This window comes from Argopecten irradians, chromosome 7 (genome assembly GCF_041381155.1).
Source record: "Argopecten irradians isolate NY chromosome 7, Ai_NY, whole genome shotgun sequence".
NCBI classification, from domain to species: Eukaryota; Metazoa; Mollusca; class Bivalvia; order Pectinida; family Pectinidae; genus Argopecten; species Argopecten irradians.
Genome location: NC_091140.1, coordinates 23,069,691 through 23,090,392, shown reverse-complemented (window position 1 = coordinate 23,090,392; position 20,702 = coordinate 23,069,691). Strand labels below are relative to the sequence as shown.

Here is a 20,702-nt window from a genome sequence, read left to right as displayed (position 1 = left end):
TTTTACCGAGGAAATAGAACTTTTGTTGACGCCGTGACGTCACGAGGCTTTATTGCATGGGTAGCCATGCAATATAGCCTCAGGCAGAATGAGTGTATTGCCCTAGACCAGCCAGTATTACACCCGTAGGTATGAAAGAAAAAAGGTATTATTTCATCATAGAATACCAATATATAATAAATATCGATATAAAAACAAAAACGAAACCAAATTCCAGAAAGATTACACAAAAAAAAACAAATATCAACAAAATTTTTGCTGTCTCAAATATAATGAGAAGGGATCAATAATCGATGTAATATTCTCCATTCAAGGTTAAGTTATTGCGTGAAAAGATTACTCGGATTGCAGCAATAAAAATCAAAATGCATTACAAGAAGTACAAAACAAAGTTTGATCAAAAAAGGAATTCAAGTAAAACTTTATATGATGTCGACAGTAATATATCTTAGTGCTCAAAATCTTCCTGACAAACTTTAAGTGTTCTGTCAAATCGACAATGTCTTTCATTCAATTTACAATCAAATATGGGTCAGGAAGTCACCTGCAAAAGCAATACGGTTGCAACAATAAAAATCAGGACGGGTAATTTCATTTGCAATGAAAACTAAAGATCGTTTTAAAATAGGAACTTAAGTCAGTCTTCCAATATATATGTAAATGATATCTCTAACATAACTTGCTTTATAGTTACTTCACAGTTCTCTTCTGATAATTTGTCCTGACTTCTAGTTATCTTCTAAACCAAATGTAACTATATCTACAAATAATACAGTTATTGTAATTACAACATGTTTATTAATATTAGATAAGACTCAGTTAAAAATATGTTATGCTTTGTGACAATTGTTCCGTACCATACATATTAATTTATCATATTGCATCGTCAGTAAGGGCAGTTATAACCCTGTTTTTATTTTAAAGAAAATTGTTTTTTTCGTAAGGCTGCTAGACATCAAACTTTATGGTTAGGTTGCATTTCTAGGGCGGCTAGCTCAAAGCTTACCGTATTCCAGTCATATATATTTAATTTAATTGATTTGTAAAAGATTGAGAAGAAATGAAATCTATTTAAGATTTACAGAGACAAATTTACACCTCAAGGCCGAGTCTGCAGCCGGTTGACCTTGGCGTTGGACAAGGACAGTGAATTAGATCTATTCACGCCTTATCCAATATATATAAACGTGTAATACATGCCTGCTAGTGAAATTGATTGCTATAATCAAACATGTGACGTGACATTATCCAATCAATAGTCATGACTGTCATTACTGCTGCTGATTTCAAAAGGAATCTCCTCAAATTAGCGGTATTTTAGGAAGGCTCGTCGATAACGTATCCAATCCGCGTAAACAGATGGACAGCGTATTCCGGCCATTTAATATTAATGCAAGGACACCGGTTGATACAGACACAATGCAACAACAATGTCTATATATATTTTTTCAATAAATTGATGAATTAAATATCTCCCTAGCATATAAGCTATCCCCTGTTTTCATATCCAAGTGTTGCATGACAATGATCTCTGTGCCTTGTTTAAGTATGAACAACGTTTGTCATTTGCGGGGATTTTTGAAAGGTTTATGTGTGGTAATTTCCAGTAAAAATATCGCATGTCAAGCCGTTCATCTTATTAAAGCTTTATATACTAACTATACCATAAGCTGATAGATTCCTATACGATTTTTGTAAGATCATTTTTTTTTTATTTTGTCATAACAGCGTGAATGTCGTTAACACGAACTTCGAAGTTCATTTTGTATCTTGATAGTCCCGACTATATTTATCCCGAGATTAAAAAAAATATAATGTAACATTTGTTTAAAAATCTTTTCTGAGACACCACCGTTATGACAGTGAACTCGGATAGTTGCTATCATTTTCGAACTAACGAGACTGTTGTTAATTACCTAATTTATATCAAACATAAGTGTGCGTAAATCCTCTTCCTCATAGTAATTACAAAACTAAATCAAAACAAGACTGGACATAACACTTAACAACAAATACACAAATCAAACTATTGCTTTTTCATTTTTTTTTTCATATCGATTCAGCATGCTATGTCATGTGTTAGTGTTTATCTATTTTTCATGTGATCATAAGCAACATATATGTCTCGTCATATTGTTTATGTCCGATGTATTTATGTGTTATATGAAAAAACATGGGAGGAAATAAAAATAACAATACGTAAATCATGACGGAAAATGGCCAAAAAGTTCCATATCATCTAGCAAGACAAAATATATTGTAAAACCCACACCGGATACTATCTCCTTTAAACTACATTACACAATAACACGATACACTGCATTGTGCACCTATTCTGTTACTAATATGAAATGCTTGATGCGAAATCAGAAAGAAACACAAACTTTAAATAATTAAAACAAAGAACCGACATCATAGGTTGGAAATTTAATTTGATTATTTTCTATGTTCTATTTTCAACTTGTTTATTATACAGCGTTCCCTATTCCCGTGATTACTACAAAAATCATTGCATCAAATGTTCATAAATGATAGGTTGGTCGAATCGGGTATCTGAAGCTATCCTTTTTTTGTTCGTCTATTCATTACTTATTTGTGTATTTACTAATATACCTGTCAAACGTTAAAATAAACAAAATTAAATCTAAATTCATCTCTTATTTATTTACCATCACGAAAATAACAATTTTAGGTCCAAACGTCATTTTAGTTAAAAGAAGAAACTGTCGAACTAAAAATCAAATCATGGAGAGTAGAAACATTTTGACAAATCAAACAACAGTTGACTCCGAAGATGAACTGGCGAATTAAAGATAAGAGGCGGCAATAAGATCCCATGAACTGACAGAATGAAAAAGAAAAGCAATCGGGATGAATCCAAAAGCCAACCAGGAATGTGATATTGGAAAAATGCCCAACCAGATCATGTTTAACAAAACCAGATAGACAGTGACATTAATAACGGAATCAAGAATTGAAGTTTTCTTCCGAGACTTTGTTGACATTATAGTGTATGCGAGACTAGAAAACTATATAAGTATATCGACACATTTCTCAATGGGGGTATTATTTAAAGCTAAAATCCATACATATCACAGTAAAAATATTGATTCCTGGTATAAAAAAGAGCGAGAATAACGGCACTGTGACAGAAAAGTAAATGTTGTCTACTACAATGACACCTTCGCTCAAATATCACTTTAAGTCTGGATTGTATACTCACGGTTTGTATGTGTAGAATGTACATATAACTTTTCTGACATTCTCTACAATATTAAGTAACATGTGTAGAATGTACATGTAAAAAAATGCGAGTTTATATATATACATTATTATAAATGAACAATTTGTCATTTTACTCTGGAATTCTATATACACAGTGATAAACTTCAACCGAAAAAAAAGATGTATGTATTCAACATTTCGAACAGTGTAGAATGCTGGCTAATATGGGTTATCGTAGGATTGAAACTTGACTCAACATATCATCACAAATCTAACATGACCAAAGTAAAACTATAAAATAAAACACGATAAATCCACATAAGATCACGATATGCAGTCATTATGGTTTTCAGCACTCTACAAAAGGTCTTTCCTACGTTATGTCTCTCTCATTTGCTTCGGAGATTATGGTAAAATAATACTCACGAAATTGGACACTGCGACACGTGTGAACATCATAGATAGGAGAGTAGAGTTAAAAGTATTTATACAAATCAGTATGCATCACATCACATATGCACATTGCATACTCGGGAGGATGACCTAATCCTAGATACTCCAGTGGTTACTATCACTCTAGTTATATCCACCCCTAGAATAACAGTAAAACTGAAGGCTCTTTGTGTAACATTTTTGGTCCTTTGATGGGAAGTCTGCAGGTTCTGATCTACCTTCGGTTTCATTATGACATATCCCATGGGATAATAACCCCTTGAATAACGTTGGGTATGGGATGTTCAGAAATCTAACCTACATAAACCCTGTCAAATCATGTGATGCCGATTGTGATGGTGATACTTCTTTATTGAACCTGACCTACGCTTTGGATAGTGCATATATACCTCAATAAAGATTCAATTGTTAACATTACAAATAAGACATTTTAGACATACATGTGTATTTTTGGATTTTGCAAGGTAGTATTTGTTGTTTGTCCTGATAAACTTTTTTAAACAAATTAAGTTTCCTTTCATCCAAACGTAAGACCAGAGCAATAGGCCTCCGTTCGTTGGAAGTATTACCTGACTAGCCCTGGAAAGTTGAAGTTTTTCCTTAGCGAATAGTAGGGTACGTGATAAGGGTGTAAGCTATTGTAGGATTTTTTTTATTGTTCTACGTAAGAGAAGTGTGATCCCAATACGTATCCACGAATATACACAGCAGGACCTTGTTCTGGCGAGTTAATGAATGGTTTAAGATGTCGGAAATGTTGAATGTGTCGTCGTGACCTGGCGGAGGACAGTTGATTTGGGACTGGAGTTATAATGACTAGGCATCACCCGAACATGTCTGCTATCCACTGACTTGTCTCCCCTTTCCCTGACACCAGGTATACGGCGTTTTCAAGTGGTAAATCTTACGTGTTTTCCACGTTACGCGGTGGTGGTGACAGGTAAATAACACCCTATGTCACATCCATGTGATGGAGTGGTGCGAAACGTCGTATTGGGTTACACAGGCAGTAAAGGTGATCGATACTAATTCTGCCGCATGTAGGTATATGTATGTAGACACTCAGTAAGTAAAACTATGGACCTAGATAAAACTAGTGATATATGTATTGTGTACTTTAGCCTTTTAGTATTCAATCTTACGGAAGCCAATAGCCGCTTAATAACGCCAGTTTAATAACGAGATAGTTTCGCGTAATAACGCATTTTTTTCTACCAAAATGAGCCCAATCGCTTTTCGTACAATCTTAATTTATTTGGTTCAATTCTTATTTTTGTTTTGGTTTTTTATTTGTTTGTTTGGGTGGGGTATTTTTTTTTTTTTTTTTTTTTTTTTTTGGGGGGGGGGGGGGTGCTTTTTGTTTTTTTGTTTTTTTATCTTTTTTTTTTTGGCAGTAGTTTAATAAACAGTCTCCACTATGTCTCAGGCAACGTTTTAATATATTTCTCAATTACAATTTCTCCATTAAAATTACTTTAAAGTGAATTCGGCATCGCTGTGACACACTGGTGACTCAAAGAAATTGTTGATAGTTGACAGTATATTACGCATGTGGCATATGACTGGATGATAAAACGATCATTGTTTTTTAAAATTTACAACATGATTTCATTAACTTTTAAATCAACACTTTGCATCAATGACAGGCCAAATGAATCCTTGTGTGATATTGTCAACTTTTATAGTTTGACTAATCCTGTGTACACCCGTAAAGGTATTGACTTCCTGGAAGTCAAATTTTGTTCGTTTATGTTGAATACATATTAACCTTAGATTATATCATAATAAAACTGAAGAACCAAACACCAAACTAACTCCTTGCATAGAAAGCCTTCAGTTTTGAACGACAGTGATAGTAACCCCTGGAGTATTGAGGATGCAAAGTACTGGAAATTAAATGTAAATTCTAAATTATTATTCTTTTATGACAACATTTAATAATGGAGACTTTATGGCCAATCAAATTGTTATTTTCTATGATTTCCCTCCCACATACCATACCAGTGTGTCTCATAGGTTAATCCTTTTTAACCCGTTTTTCTATAAAATATTGCAAACGTCTTTTGTTCTCATACCGGTTCAGTTTACACTTTTTAGCAATAGATATCTATAGCATGTTAGGTGGCACTGCTTTGATGGTGTGTGACAATTTAATCTTAGTGTCCAAAATGACATGTAATAGGTTTTTTTGTTTGATTAATTAACGTCCTATTAACAGATATTACCGTGTAATAGGTATATTTGTCTTGCTTTATGGGATAAAACCGATCATGGGCCTTTTTTAATCAAAAGCATTGATGATCAGCGTGCTAAGGGAAGTAACTGCTATAAAAGTGTGACCGTTCTCGTTCGCATTTATCTAGAAACATAACTTTGACTTTTTACGAATTGAACCAACTGATAATTTAATACAGAAGTGATTTTTAAATAAGCGCTAAACTTTGGAGTAATTAAAATTGTGTTTGAAATACGGTAGTAGGCCTACTAAAAATCCGCAAGGAATCCGGATAGTAGAAATACTGTTCTATCCGGATATTTATCCGTATATTAGTACTTACTAAAAAATAATTTTAAAATAAGACGGAAAGCAAAGTATCATATTTTATATTTGCTGTTTAATATTATTATGAAGTAATTGTATCTTATCAACATAAGAAACGAAACATAATAAAATATATCATTGTTTAATATACTTTAATTTACCCCTTTAAATCGTTAAAAATTTCCGTTTGTTTTTGTAGATTACAAATTTTAAAAATGTATCAACTGCTGCTTTTCATTCAATATGGTTGAAAGTCAGACGTCAGAATATAGAATACATAGTAGCTATTTCTGATTGTGATATCACCATTACCATGGATTTGTGATTTTATTAATGGTTGGAGAGAATTAAGGTTTCAACCATTTTGTCTTGGAGACAATGGCAGCAGTGCAAATTCTGCCTGCATCTAGGAGCGAGCTGGACAGATTCCTTGAAGGGGGGACTCTCAGCAGCAAATTTCACGAGCTATTCGATATTGATGTCGATGAAACATCCGCTTCCAAGTATGTTATTTGGTAACATTGTCAGTAATACGACGAAACAGTTATTCATTAAATAATGTTTAATGCACTCACCGATTTATTCGAACTTAAGTGTAATGTTGCTATTTCGGTCCGCTGACGGCTGCGGTTGCACATTTAGATTTTGGAAAATCCACTTTCATTATTTTCAAGTTGCATCCTACTAAACGCTTTTTAGGTATTTTCAATTAGGCCCTAATACCAGTTTCATTTTTTCGTACCACTTTTTATACCTTTAACTATCTAGCCATCAATAATTTATCTCAATATATGTCTGAATTAAATTATTTTGAACAACGAAGTGCATGTAACACTTGAATGTGATCTTAAATTAGCAACAGGTAGAATGACATCATGTCATATGATTTTTCCACATTATCATGTATGGGCCTTTGATCAAATTTTAATGAATATTCTATATCAATTTTTTTAATAAAAGTGACTACTTTAGGAAGATATTTATTTTTTGTTGTCCCTCCCTATAGCTTCCACAACACAATGAAAATACTTAAAACATCTTTCTCATTCAATATCTTGCAGGAAGTTTGTGAAAAAAGAATTCCTGTTCCACAGATACTCAAACATGATTAAAATTTCCTGATGTCTGCCTATCAATATGAATTCTCCCCACTATTATTTACGCAATGTGCACCACACAAATAAAATCGCCTCAATTACAACCTATAGCTATGTACACTGGGTCATACTGACATAATCTTTCCCAAATTCAAGGTCAGATTGAAGCCTACCCATTATTTAACTAATTAAATATAATGAAATTAAATATAGGATTCTTATTAGGCAACTAAGTAGTCTTAAGATCATATGTCTAATTTTCTTTATATGTTTACTAAGGATATATATATAATATGGAAGAATTTTTAGGCATGCACAACAAAATATTCGCTAAGCTTTTGCCTTTAAAGAACCCCTTGACTGTAGCATCATAGATATAGAGTTTTTTCAGCTGGATATTTAGTCTTTTAATGATTTGCCTGACGTCTGTACACTCTTTATTCTTTTTCTTTCAGGAAGAAAAATGAAAAGAAAAAGACGAAAAAGAAAGTGAAAGCTAAAGGAAAAGAGAAAAAACAAAAGGCAAGATACAACAAAAGACCCACAATTATTATTATTATGATCACTTGAGCATTTTTAATTATAAGAGATGAGATACGCAAGATTTATAGATACAGATTATAAAAAGTTTTAAGTATATAATGTTCAATAATCTAATAAAAAAAATCTTTTCACAATTATTGATATGTTTGATTGTAGGTTGTGTCATAGGTTGTCTGCAATATCTATACTGTTTATTTTCAGAGAGACAAAAGTCCAGAGAACACAGATAACCCAGTGCCTAACTTGGATGTGAGCCTGAACCCCTCTGTATTCAATGTATACTCCGCCGTCCGACAGGCTGTCCTTGAACGATGTATGAAAGAGGCGAGTCAGATCTATCACCACAGTGTCACTGCTCAGTCAGACTCGGATAGTGATGACACTGGTGATGAAAAAGGCAAAGAAGCAACTATAAAAATACCAAAGGTTTGTGTTTCATAATGAATAGGCTGTATATCCTGTAGCTTAATTGGTTGAAAATCACGAAGTCTCGGAAAATTATTAAGGCAGACAAACACTTGATGTCAAAATTAATACTAAAGTTACCAGTCTGAAAAGATAACATTGAAATAATATATTAACAGCTTAAATTCATTGAGATGAAAACGTATGTAGATTTGAATATTTCTCTATACTCTTACCAGGTATTTTGCCATTGAAGCACATTACACCTTATTTTGTCCCAGATTGTAACCCTTGGACTGAGCGGTCTATTTGAACTAGTACGAGAGACACGTTGTATGTACCCAGAGTTATGTGTGCGAGCCCTACAGGCCTTACTCAATCTCCTACAAGGACAACAGCCAGAGAGTATGAAGCTGGAAACACCAGAAATTGTTGGTAAGGTTATGTTATCAAAAAATGTATAGTTCACTTACATGTTTTATAACACTTTAACTAACATTGATAGGTTGATGAATATAAATTATAAATTCTAAACATCCTTTCAAATTTTTCATGTAGGATGCCTAAATATTAATGGTATGTGACAAAATCAGTAGAAAATATTTGAATCAATATAATTATTATAAATGTAACTTGGAGCTTGAATTTTGACTTTTGCTTTTTAACCTGCTTTAAATAATAACCACAGAAGTACTGAACCCTTCATGTCTGAATTCATTGTTTGGTATTTTATGTCAAAACTAAGTTTGAAGGCTTCCAATAGACCCACTGTTAGTTACAGCTTGCTACTGTTGTTTTACAGATGGACTGTTCCAGCTGCTGATGGAGGTTGCCATGGGTACAGACATGAGCCTGTCATCCCTGGCCTGCTCCTCTCTCATCTCACTCACTGTAGCCATGGGAGACACCGGGAAACTCCTCACTGCGATATCCTCCATGCTGATGAGTCCTGCTTGTCTGGCTATGGAGAAAGTCCAGGTAATTCATAATGCAAAATTTCCAATCAAATCTTTAAAAAAAGAAGGTGGGTGGGGAGGATCTGGACACTTCCTCCATGTATAGTTATAAAAGACATTGACCAGCTATATAATTTTGTTTCAACACACCCAGCTATATATTTTTCCCAAAATACCCTGAAAAATGACAATATTACACTATTAAGGTAGCTCCATACTTTTGGGAAAACCCATGTCATTTTTTTCTAACAGGTCTTATTTTCTTGCATTTTTCATGTAGATTTCAATTCTGTAAAGATAAATGGGTGTTCTCGAACTACTTTTTGAGAAATTTAAGCTTGAAATATACCATCAATGCAAATTTGTTGGCCGAAAATAGAAAAATTCATAAAATTATGTTTTCTGTAATATAAGGGTGAATGTTGTCTCGATCCTGTTGATTTTTTGTCCTAAATTTCTAACGATAGAACAATATACAAAACTATTTTATTTTTACAAATGCTAACTAATTTTTGTTATTTCCCAGGACCGTTTCTAAACGTAATTATCATGTTTTGCCATATTTTCGCCCGTAAAAAATCAATGAATAGGCCAAAAAGGAAATGAAAACCCATGTCAATTTCACAATATTTGTATATGATATGCCCAAGGTAATATGTTTTTCAAATATCATATAAAAACACGGGGTCCTCGATCAAAATTTCACAATTTTGTAAGCTTGAAGTTTGTAACTCGCAACCCTACCCCCATTTCATCCAGTGCTAAGATGGGTTATATTTGACTATTTTTTGAAAATCATGCCGCAAAAAAACATTCCACATCAGTTCATACGTTTTTGTGATATTATATCTGGTTTATGTCTGTTTGTTTTTATGATTTTCTCCAAATTGTGTGTTTAAAGGAAATCCGTATGCGATTTTTTTAGAATTCCGGAATTTCGGTCCGGCCGGGTCCCCTCTTATGATTTAAAGCGACGAACGGCACTTCCGGTGTTTAAAAATCCATTCCCATTTACGACAGGGACCGCAAAAACCACAGAGATAGCATATAATTTTCACTTCTCTGCTTTTATTTGATTTATTTAATGATTTTAAACATTCATTATTATATGTAGACAATTTTCACCTATTGAAGAAATATCCAAGTGTGATGTCGTGGCGTATCGGAAACCATTCTGGAATTCAAAACAACCTCCGCAACTTCCGGTATAGCGTCATATGAATTGGCGCGATTTTCAAAAGTATGGACCTACCTTAATATTTAATTATGTGAGTTTTGCTGTTGTTAGGTACCAGGCATTCTAACCTCACTACAGAAGAGTGTGCAGGCTGTACTACTAGGAAAAACCCAGCTGCCAGACTGGTTTAACCAGGGGGTCAAGTCTGGAGGTCTGATAGACACGTTTACATTAGACAATGTTCACAAAACTGATGCAACAGGTAAGATTTTATCATTTTGATAAATAGCAAAAATAATGGTGTACAGTAAAACGTGTTTATAATGGTCATGTGTGCAAATAATTCATGATTATAATATACATGTAGTCACTTTTATTCCCTATCATGGTTCTTATAAGATGTGTTCAATGTGTGTATATAACTTACTATGTTTATAAGTAATTTGTTGGTCCCCAGAGATTTGTTATGACCGTATTTTACTGTATTTTAAATACCATATCATTGATGGAAAGGTTAGCATATTCCTTGGTATGACTTCAGAGAATGTTATGTTATTGCAACATATCTGAAAATATATTCGCTTATAAGTTATAAATAAAGATTGTATGCAAAGGTTAACATCAGAGTTAATCAATAATATTTCTGTATATGTTGTCATAGTTACAAGGTATTGAATATTCTGTAACATTAAATTACTCTTTTACAGCTGGATTAGATTGTGCTGTAGCATCTGATGGTAGATTTCTATACATACTGGACAACAAAAGTGGAATAGCCAAAGTAGGAACAGGCTATGGAGATACAACTAAGGTAATCATAAATCTTTTAAAATTTGAAGTTAAATGAATTATTCAAAATTTAAAAAATTGGATAACTACCTCTATGTCTTGCAATTGTGTTGCTTGGAAGCAGATTTAAAATGATTTTACCTGTATTATTTTTATAAAGGAGTAGCAAGCATTTTTTCAGATTTTGAAAAATGTATAGATACTGTATGTGTCAGTTATTGTTTAATTATATGAATACAGGTAGTAAATTTTAGACATTTATCTAATACAAATTAATGATAGGTAAGACATGCTAAAATATTGCTGTGGTAATTGACATGTAATCTTGGATTTTTTTCAGGGCCATGTTTATGTGAGGAGAGATTTTACTGTGTCCACTTCATCTGTGTGGCTTGCTTGTGCAAAGGTAAGTCTCAATGTGAATAACCTATGTTATGACATTACCATTAATTCAGATAATGAATGAATTAATATTTGTCTCTATTGAATGGTCTTTTTCTCTCTGATACAAAATTTTCTATTTTAATTTATTCAAAACATGTGTCATGTCACTGATATCAAACAATGAAATATTCACAATGTATCATAATGATTTTCTTCCCTTTAGGATCAGCTGTTTTGTCGGTCAGATGAAAATGCTCAACCCTGCTTGTGTACCATCAATAAAGAGGACCTGACTGTAGTTAATTCTTATAAACTTGATGGTATGTTGAACTTGTAACATTTAGAACTGTGGATCATAATCAATTATAATGTTAAAAAATTATTATAATGATTAATATTTATTTCAAGTCTAGACTATTATACTAAATAGTTATCAAAAAATTATATTTCACAGTTAAAAAAAGAAGATATTTTTCATTTTAATGTCTAAGAATGATGCTTTATTTTATACATATTGAAAAACTGGTATCTTAAACTCACTTTCTTGTTTCATTGTTGTGTTAGGTAAAGGCCCTGGACCCAGTGCATTATTCAGTGATGGTGAGAACATTGGTCAGATTGCAGCTGCTAAAGATGTAAGTTCAACTCAAACAAATTTCCCTAATTAATATCAAAGAGAATATAAAAAGAATGAAAAAGAATTCTGTAGAATATTGAATTCCTTGAAGATATATTGTTCAATCCCAAATAAAATTGTAGATATAACCACATTTTTTATCTGCTTTAAGGTGTCTCCAAACATTGACTATTCATAAGATGACTATCCTAAATTTAAGAAATTAATTAAGGACAACACAAATAACAGAATTGTTCTCAAAATTTATCTATTTAATACTTCATAATATTTATTTTGTAATAATATGTAAGTGGATTATCTCCCCTGGACCATTGGTATATTTTCATAATCCTGTCTACAGCAAGACAGTTTTGTGGTGCGTCTGTACAACCCCGATGTAAGTCCAATGACAGTGGCTGGAGAGTTACCTCTCAAACTTACACGCAAGTGTATGGACGTATTTGGGACGGCCTCGTACGACCAGGTCGTAGAAAGGCACTCAATCAGTAAGTGTTGTGTTTACTTAATCATAATTTTCACTTATATTTCTTATTTAAGTGTGTTTTTACTTGAATTGATTTATTACTTATAAATTTAAATTAAATTAAAAGCACTTAGAAAATCAATGCTATAAAGTATCTCTGAAAAAAAATTATCAGCTTAAACTGTACTAGCTATTACTCACATTTTCTCCATAACTCAACTTACATAGAATTTTCTTGTATGATATGTGATATTGGTACAAAAAAGAAAATGGTTCCTTTATCTGACAAGCCACATCACAAACTATGTAAAGACTTACTACATTTGTGGTTGTTTCTGTAAGGATACACTTTTGCATTAATTTCCACTGAAATTTATTATTTGTAATTTCCAGATACTGCCTATGATGAGGATTCCGTAGCCATAACAGGAGCTAAAGAGTTTGTACTGATCAGAACTGTCAGTGGGAAGGTAGGCTATTTATCTAAATGCAATATACTCTGGAGCAAAATACTGGAATTCATGTAGCTTTGTGCTACAATCTTTTTATTCTGTTAAACTGGAGAGGCTGGCATATTTAACCTGAAGACATGTAGTATAGTTTTAATCATCTGTTCACATTTAATATTAACATTGTAGGTGTTATACAGTGGGAAGTCTCAGGCCTTGGGTATCAAACAGGGGGCACCTGCTCAGGGTAAATGGGCTGAGCTACCTATTACCAAGTCACCCAAGATTGTACAGGTGGCCACAGGACATGAGGGTCAGCATGCCCTGATGGTGTCTGATGATGGGAGTCTATTCTTTGTGGGAACACCTCGGCGTGGAGAAGATGGGGATACCAGCATGTGTAAGTTTTATATACATCAATGGCAATGTGTCTTTTCAGTGTTCCCTAAATGACCTTAGTTGTCAATGGGCGGTAAAACTCAAACAAACAAACAAAATCTTTTCAGTGTTCCAGTATGATGACACTAACATGAGAAAACATGAAAGCATGAAAGCTATTAATTGTGAAAATTCAATTTTCTTGTTTTAACTAGAAAAAGTGAAAATTTTGACCCGCATAATTGAAAGCTCATATGGTATTTGAAAATATTTAAGATTTTAATACTATGCATTGAAAAGACATTGTAATAGAATTAAACCTAAAAAATGATTTGTTTTATTTGGTAGCTAAAGGAAGACGTCAACCAAAAGCAGTAAAACCAAAGAAGTTAGTGCGATTTGAATCTAAGACTGTGATACAAGCTGCATGCAACAATGGCAGCAGTGCATTTGTTACCAAGGAAGGCGAGGTGTTTCATGTTTGGCAAAGATTCCACTTACTGTGACCATGCTAGTGGTTAGTATTAACAAAGTCTGACATTTTTATGCTCCCACCATGAAATTGGGGGAGGGGGATATGGTATTACTTAGTATCCATGACTGTCCTATCCCATTCCAGTGGGCTTTTTTGGCCAAATCTACAGCCGAACTTCGGCTGTTTCCCCTAGCCAAAAAATGCCTTATTTTCCCAATTTTGAAGTCAAATTTCCCAATAAAAACTGATCAAATTTAATGACATTTGTGTTGATAGTTTGAACCAGATTTTCATCCCTAAAATGTGTAAATATAGACTAGTCTACATTACTTAAAACAAAAAATTTGGGATCAGAAACAATTTTTATTTCACAAAATGAAAACAAAATCGAAATGAGTATAACTAGTTCAGTTCAGAGACGTTTTACAGACATTCAAGCTAATAAAAACAATAGTTAACTGCTTTTAAGTAATTCAACAATGTTTCCAGAGTTAACTTACATTATTAGTTGTCTAAATTTTTTTTCGACATAAGCAAGGAGTTTTTTTATGTAAAAACGATCTCTGTTCAAGGTAGGAAGTAGCACTTGGGATCTAATAATAGAGCCGGTTTCCGGAATTCAGGAATTTAGAAAAAAAATGATAGAGAAACAAAAAAAAGTTTTAAAAATGCAAATAGTGTTGCAAATTAATTGTTTTATTTTTCTTCTAATAATAGAAGAAAAACATCTTGTGAAATAGAATTAGAAATGTTTATTAGATAATTCTAAAGTTTTTGATTTTCAATTTTCTAATAGGTACAGTACTGCGATAAGAAAAAATGGTATTTTTTTTTTTTTTTTTTGGGGGGGGGGGGGGGGGGGGGAGTGGAATTTAATTTTGAGCAATTGTAAGTAAATTATTGGGCTCTACTTACCCGGGGCAAGTGATTTTGAAAAATTTTTACACTCCTGAAATTTTTCCCATTTTCTCCCAAATTCCGAGTTATTTTCCCAATTGAAAAGGCATGGGCTGTTGAAAATAGTAAGTGAAAAAAACACTGCATTCCACTGCCTGCAATCCAATTTTGATATATAAAGGCAGAGGCATATAAATCATTAGTCTTGCTGTCATTTTTAGTTTAATTTATGCTTTATAGTATGAATCACATGAATGGCCCATACACTTATTTCTATCTCAGATATGAAATACATGTACTTGCATTGATCATATCCCATATAGAAAGATATTAACAAATTTCATTTTACTTGTTTTTAAAGGTCATGTGACAGATTTGAAGGACGTCGTTGTAACCAATGTCTGCCTGGGGAAGGCCCATGCCATTGTGCTGACCAACAAGGGCTTTATTTACAGCTTTGGCATCAACAATAAAGGCCAATGTGGACGGGACTTTCAGCCTGGTGGGTCGAAGGAAGGTTGGTACAACTTATACTATACAAACTATTACTTTCTGGTAGAGTATTCATATTTTTAGCTCACCATCAATGGGCTATTCAAATTTCAATTGTGTCTGATCATCAAGGGGCTATTCAAATCCCATTTTGTCCTATCATTAATGGGCTATTAACATCCTATTTTGTCTGACCATTAATGGGCTATTCACATCCCATTTTGTCTGACCATTAATGGGCTATTCAAATCCCATTTTGTCTGTTGTCCTTAGCAATTTTTGTCATAGCTATTTGTCACAAATTACTGAAGAAATCTCCCTGAAATTTCGCTATAATAGATTCCTCTTGAGTCGTAGTTATGAGTAACATTGAGTAACAGGGACCATCTTTGGAAAGTAATTGTTATTTCTCAGAAATTACCATAGGATCTTCCTGAAGGTTTATATATAAGTTCCTTTTGGTTGATCCTTGTTAATTTGAAAACAAGAGAAACTGGTTGTTGAGATGTCATTATTTTCTCTACCTGAAACACGAAAACCTTATTATATTTGACAGCCAGTAACAATGTGACAATGACAGAAGAGGAGGAAGAGACAGAACAAGAAGAGGCCATCTGTGGTGCAGGTATAAGTTTTAAAGTATATTTCATTAATATCTATTAGACACCTCTTGACTGTCATATACTTAGGTTATAATCCTTTGTATGATTTGACTTTTATATTACTGCCTTGATCGGAAGAAAAGCAATGTGTAAGTCCTAAAAAAAAAATCTTTGACTTATTTCATGTAAATTATTGGTAAGAAATATCCATGGATAACTGAAACTACAGTAAAACCCCTCTAACTCGAAACCGGATTCCTCGAATACCCTTATTCTTCTAACTGGTCGTACGGTCCTGACCGTGTCCCTATATAATCTATGTAACAAAACCCCGGATAGCTTGAACAGCTATTCGTCGAATACCCCTCATTCCTCGAACAAAAATATATCCCCGTTTCATCAAATACATGGTATTTAACCATGTATTCGTTGAACAGGTGTTCGGCCCTTGAGATTTTTTTTACCTGTGTCACACCTGACTGCACCGACCAACATGGATAATTGCTCACGACTATACAGGTGGCGTATCAAGCCTTTAGTTAATTACGGGATCAACGGTGTCATTAATGTCTACCTACACGATCGCAGGTCGTTGTTTCACGTTAACTTTATTTGAACATTTAAGAAAAGGCATTAAATAATTGATGTTTCTCTCGTAATAATCTTTGCTGTAAATACGAAAATACGGAAGTTGTTGATCCGTGTTAATAGAAAGTACACATTGTGAAATGTCAAAAGAGGCGGAAGATATTGCTGAAGTCCACCTAATTTTAAGTTCATTCTTTTTAAATTTCTGTGTTGTTTTTATTCGACATGCTAACACAATGTTATTTATCGAAAGAAGAACATTTTATCAGTGCGTTCCGTATCTTTTCCTGTATATGTATTTTGTAACTTTACTCGTGAACACATGTACAAAATAGACATCTATATATTATATCGTTGCCTATGTCTGTAATTATGCTGGTTAATTTTGAGTATGTATTTTGTAATTGTTTTAAATGATTTGTAATAACTAAATTATAGAAAATGCACTCCTTGTTGACCAATATGGATTGTACATTGACCTAGATGATGATCGCTTACTCTGCTGGGAAAACCATTTTGATATAGGGCTTTCTCGTAAGCATTTTCAAACACTCAATTCATGTTATACATATATTTTTTTCAACTTAATATTGCTATCAATAAAAAATTTTGATAAAGAAATCCAAAATCCTGAAAGATAGGGTAATTAAAATGTCTTTGCCATGCATTGTTTGTCATAGTTTGAGACCGGATATTTTGACTGTCGATTGTGACCAACCTCGGATGAGTCGAATACTCCGTATTCCTCGAACTATTGACCTGGTCCCCTGCTGTTCGAGTTATAGGGGTTTTACTGTATAATGTAGTTAGTGACACCATGAATGTAAACTATGCACTTAATATATATCTGGGAAGCTATAGAAATTGAGCAATATTTCCTTGTGTTTCAGGTCGGCACAAGTGGAAGACTGACCATTGTATGGTTTGCTCCGTGTGTGGAGAGTGTACAGGGTACGGTATAGCATGTGTTCACTCTGTACAGGGAGGTAGAGCCCCTGGCATGTAAGTAGCTAAGGAATTTCCATTCATGTTGTATAAAGACAACAAATCATACCCCTTTCCTTATCCGTAATTGTTAAATAAAACTTTTCTTTAATTTGGTAATGGAATTTTATGATTCTATCACCAGCCCTCCTCCTCTTGGTACAGATTTGAGGCCTTTACAAAGTTTACATCCTTGACACTCCAAGAGTTACTATGACTCTTTATATACGACCCTGGACTGTTTCATAGCAAGCCTGAAGGCAGTTTAGGAGGAAAAACTGATCAATCACAAGCCTACAGAGACATCCATGGAAGATAAGAGAGACAGTGATGTCCAACATCATATCCATAGTGAACTGTTATTCGATTCAAAGGGCTAGACTGCCTGTCTCATCTATGGTTGCACACAAAACCTTAATTTTTCTATGACATAAAGCAGGTGTGGATATAACAACAGTGATATAGTAACCCCTTGAATGTTGAGGATGAAGCCTTAATTTTTTTGTACTAATTGACGGTTGGCATTGTTCTTTGGGAATTCTAGATCTCCATCATCATCAATACCTGACATGTCCTGGAATGATAAATTACTATTCAGTGTTCACAGAAACTAAACTACATTAAACTATCTATAGATATATGAGCTTGATACAAAGAAGCTCTGACTAATTGTAAAAAATGGTATTATGTACTTCATATCAAAAAAACTAATATCTTGTATCTGTTGTTTTACAGAGCGTGTGGCTGTGGCTCTGGTGACTCCGGGTGTAGTGAATGTGGTATCTGTAAAATGTGTGCTGCTGAACAGAGTATGGATGAAGCCCAACAACTTGCTCATGTTCTCACAAAAAGTAAGGGCCTGCCTCCCTTTGAAGTCCTCCTTGAACCTAGAGGTAAATTTGAAAGTAAATACTTTGACCTACTTCAAATGTCAAGATGCCTCACTGATAATTTAGGTTCTGTTAGTGTCTGTTGAGTAGGTCATTCTGATTTAATTTTGGCCTATGACCTGAGAACTATTTTGCTTGAATGGTTCTATGGGACACTCATCAGCAAAAAATCTATTGTTTATTTGTCTACTATGCAACAGTGATGGTGAATTTTGATCATGGATATTTCAGGTAGTCGTAACCATGGCACTCCATTAGAACAGTTTTTTAAGCGACTTCTAGAGCAACCCCCTAGACACGGACATCGATCTGGATCAAAATCAGGGAGTAAACAGAAAGGAAAGGCACAACGTAAGTTATTAACGTATAGACAGATACATAGTTATGCATCCTATGAAAACAATATTAATATCAAATATTAATGGAAAAAAAATATTAGAATTATCCAAAATTTAATTGTGATAATTATTCTATTTCTTTGAAACTGTTATGCGTATTTGATATAACTCTCAATATCTGGTTACAATTTTTGGGTTAGAAATATTTATATATACATAAGTAGCAAATACTATTTAATGATAATTGTATTAACAGCTGAAGTTGGAAGTGACCAGGAGACTGAGTACAATAAGGTGGTCAGTCTGCCACCTTTAGAAGTGACCGTAGGGGATGGAGATGTACCGGTTACTCAGATATCCTGTGGTCAGCATCACACAGGTAAATTCTCTACTAATTATACCTATTGGGACCATTTTAGTATCTATTAAAGTCAGTTTTTAATTTTAAGATTATGGATCACATTTAAGTTAATTATAATTTGACATACAACATATTGAAACATTATATGATAATTTATGATATTAATATTGGTGAAGAAAAATGTAAACAATACTGTAATAGTGATCATAATTCTGAGTATCTTTGAGTTTGCATGGTCTACGGGGAGGGTGGGGAGATTGGGATCAGCTTCAACCATAATATGATATATACAGATAGAATTATGCTGAAAGATACAATTTACAATCTTTAAAGCCTTACTTTTAAGATGTTTCTGTGTATGATTCCAGTTGTGTTGCTACAGTCTGGAGAGGTGTATGCCTTTGGTAGTAACCAGTATGGTCAGTTAGGTCAGGGAGACCTCACAGTTAGGTAAGTACAATACTAAATACATTAAACCTACCTGTTTATAATGATTACCTATCTATAATGACTGGAGACCTCACAGTTAGGTAAGTACAACTTACCGGTATATAGTCAAACTTGTCCACCTGTATATAAAAACCTGTATATAAGAACCTGCATATAATGACCGCCTGTTTATAATGACTGCAGGTCTGAAAGTTGCAAATAAATTACTATAATTACTTTATGGGAATCAATATTCCCAAAGGCAAATTTTTTGTTACATATTACTAAGATGCGAGGCAATCTAATTGAAATTCGACTTGCATTACAAGATCTAACAATGCCCCGTTTGAGGTTACCTCAGCATGACCCAAACAATTAGCCAATCAGCATGTTGCCGATGAAATCTTCGGTGTGGTTGAATTACAAGTCTTATTTTAATTAGATTGGAAGCGAGTTTTAAAAATTTCCGAAAAAAAAAAGCTGTTTTTCATTTACACATATTTGTGTATCCATTTGTTTAGATACCGTATTTTCCGGACAATAAGTCGCACCTGTGTACAAGCCGCAGAGGCCTTTTTTACGATTTTTTCAGGTTTTGTACACACATAAGACGCACCGTTACATAAGCCGCAACCAAAAGTTAGGCCCATGCACCCACGCAACCCTCTGTGTATATACGATCGATCTCTAATGAAGCACGGTAATGCTAATCGATCGATTAGAATCACGAAAACTGTCTGTAAACTTGTTCTGTAAATGTATAACAAATAAAACTCACAATGATGTAAATATCTTTAGCAAAATTGATTTGGTCATGTTTCTGTTCGTTGTTTACTCTGCCATTACGTAAGACGGCCGTACGAATTCACGCTTACTCTCTCTCATATTTCAACATGCCGGTTAAAATACTTTCCTCAATATGCATACGATTTTCTTTTATATCTATTGATATACTTCGCGTATTAATTATATTGATGTGTGCAAGTTCGAGTTCATGCTTACTCTCACTCATATTTCAGTACGCCGGTAAATACTTTCTTCAGTATGCATAAGAATTTCTTTCTTGATATATTTTGTGTATTAAATGTATCTTTGTGTAAAGAGTTACTGTATCAATCGACTTCGTTTAGAGTGTTCTTCCACTGTTT

General features: G+C 33.6%; 1 protein-coding gene across 1 annotated transcript in view; it reads left to right on the top strand.

The window, feature by feature from the left end:
* Nucleotides 1-6,453: 6,453 nt before the first annotated feature.
* The window catches only part of LOC138327888 (E3 ubiquitin-protein ligase MYCBP2-like), a 62,984-nt gene continuing 48,735 nt past the window's right edge, over nucleotides 6,454-20,702 (top strand). The window contains 22 exon segments of the mRNA XM_069274337.1: nucleotides 6,454-6,723; nucleotides 7,773-7,839; nucleotides 8,062-8,286; nucleotides 8,547-8,700; nucleotides 9,068-9,243; nucleotides 10,510-10,660; nucleotides 11,106-11,209; nucleotides 11,528-11,593; nucleotides 11,795-11,891; nucleotides 12,136-12,206; nucleotides 12,549-12,693; nucleotides 13,065-13,141; nucleotides 13,310-13,520; nucleotides 13,847-13,971; nucleotides 13,973-14,015; nucleotides 15,232-15,387; nucleotides 15,919-15,987; nucleotides 17,443-17,554; nucleotides 18,272-18,429; nucleotides 18,658-18,777; nucleotides 19,021-19,143; nucleotides 19,494-19,575. Of these exon segments, the coding sequence (XP_069130438.1) occupies nucleotides 6,599-6,723; nucleotides 7,773-7,839; nucleotides 8,062-8,286; nucleotides 8,547-8,700; nucleotides 9,068-9,243; nucleotides 10,510-10,660; nucleotides 11,106-11,209; nucleotides 11,528-11,593; nucleotides 11,795-11,891; nucleotides 12,136-12,206; nucleotides 12,549-12,693; nucleotides 13,065-13,141; nucleotides 13,310-13,520; nucleotides 13,847-13,971; nucleotides 13,973-14,015; nucleotides 15,232-15,387; nucleotides 15,919-15,987; nucleotides 17,443-17,554; nucleotides 18,272-18,429; nucleotides 18,658-18,777; nucleotides 19,021-19,143; nucleotides 19,494-19,575 (2,657 nt within the window). The 5' untranslated portion in view covers nucleotides 6,454-6,598.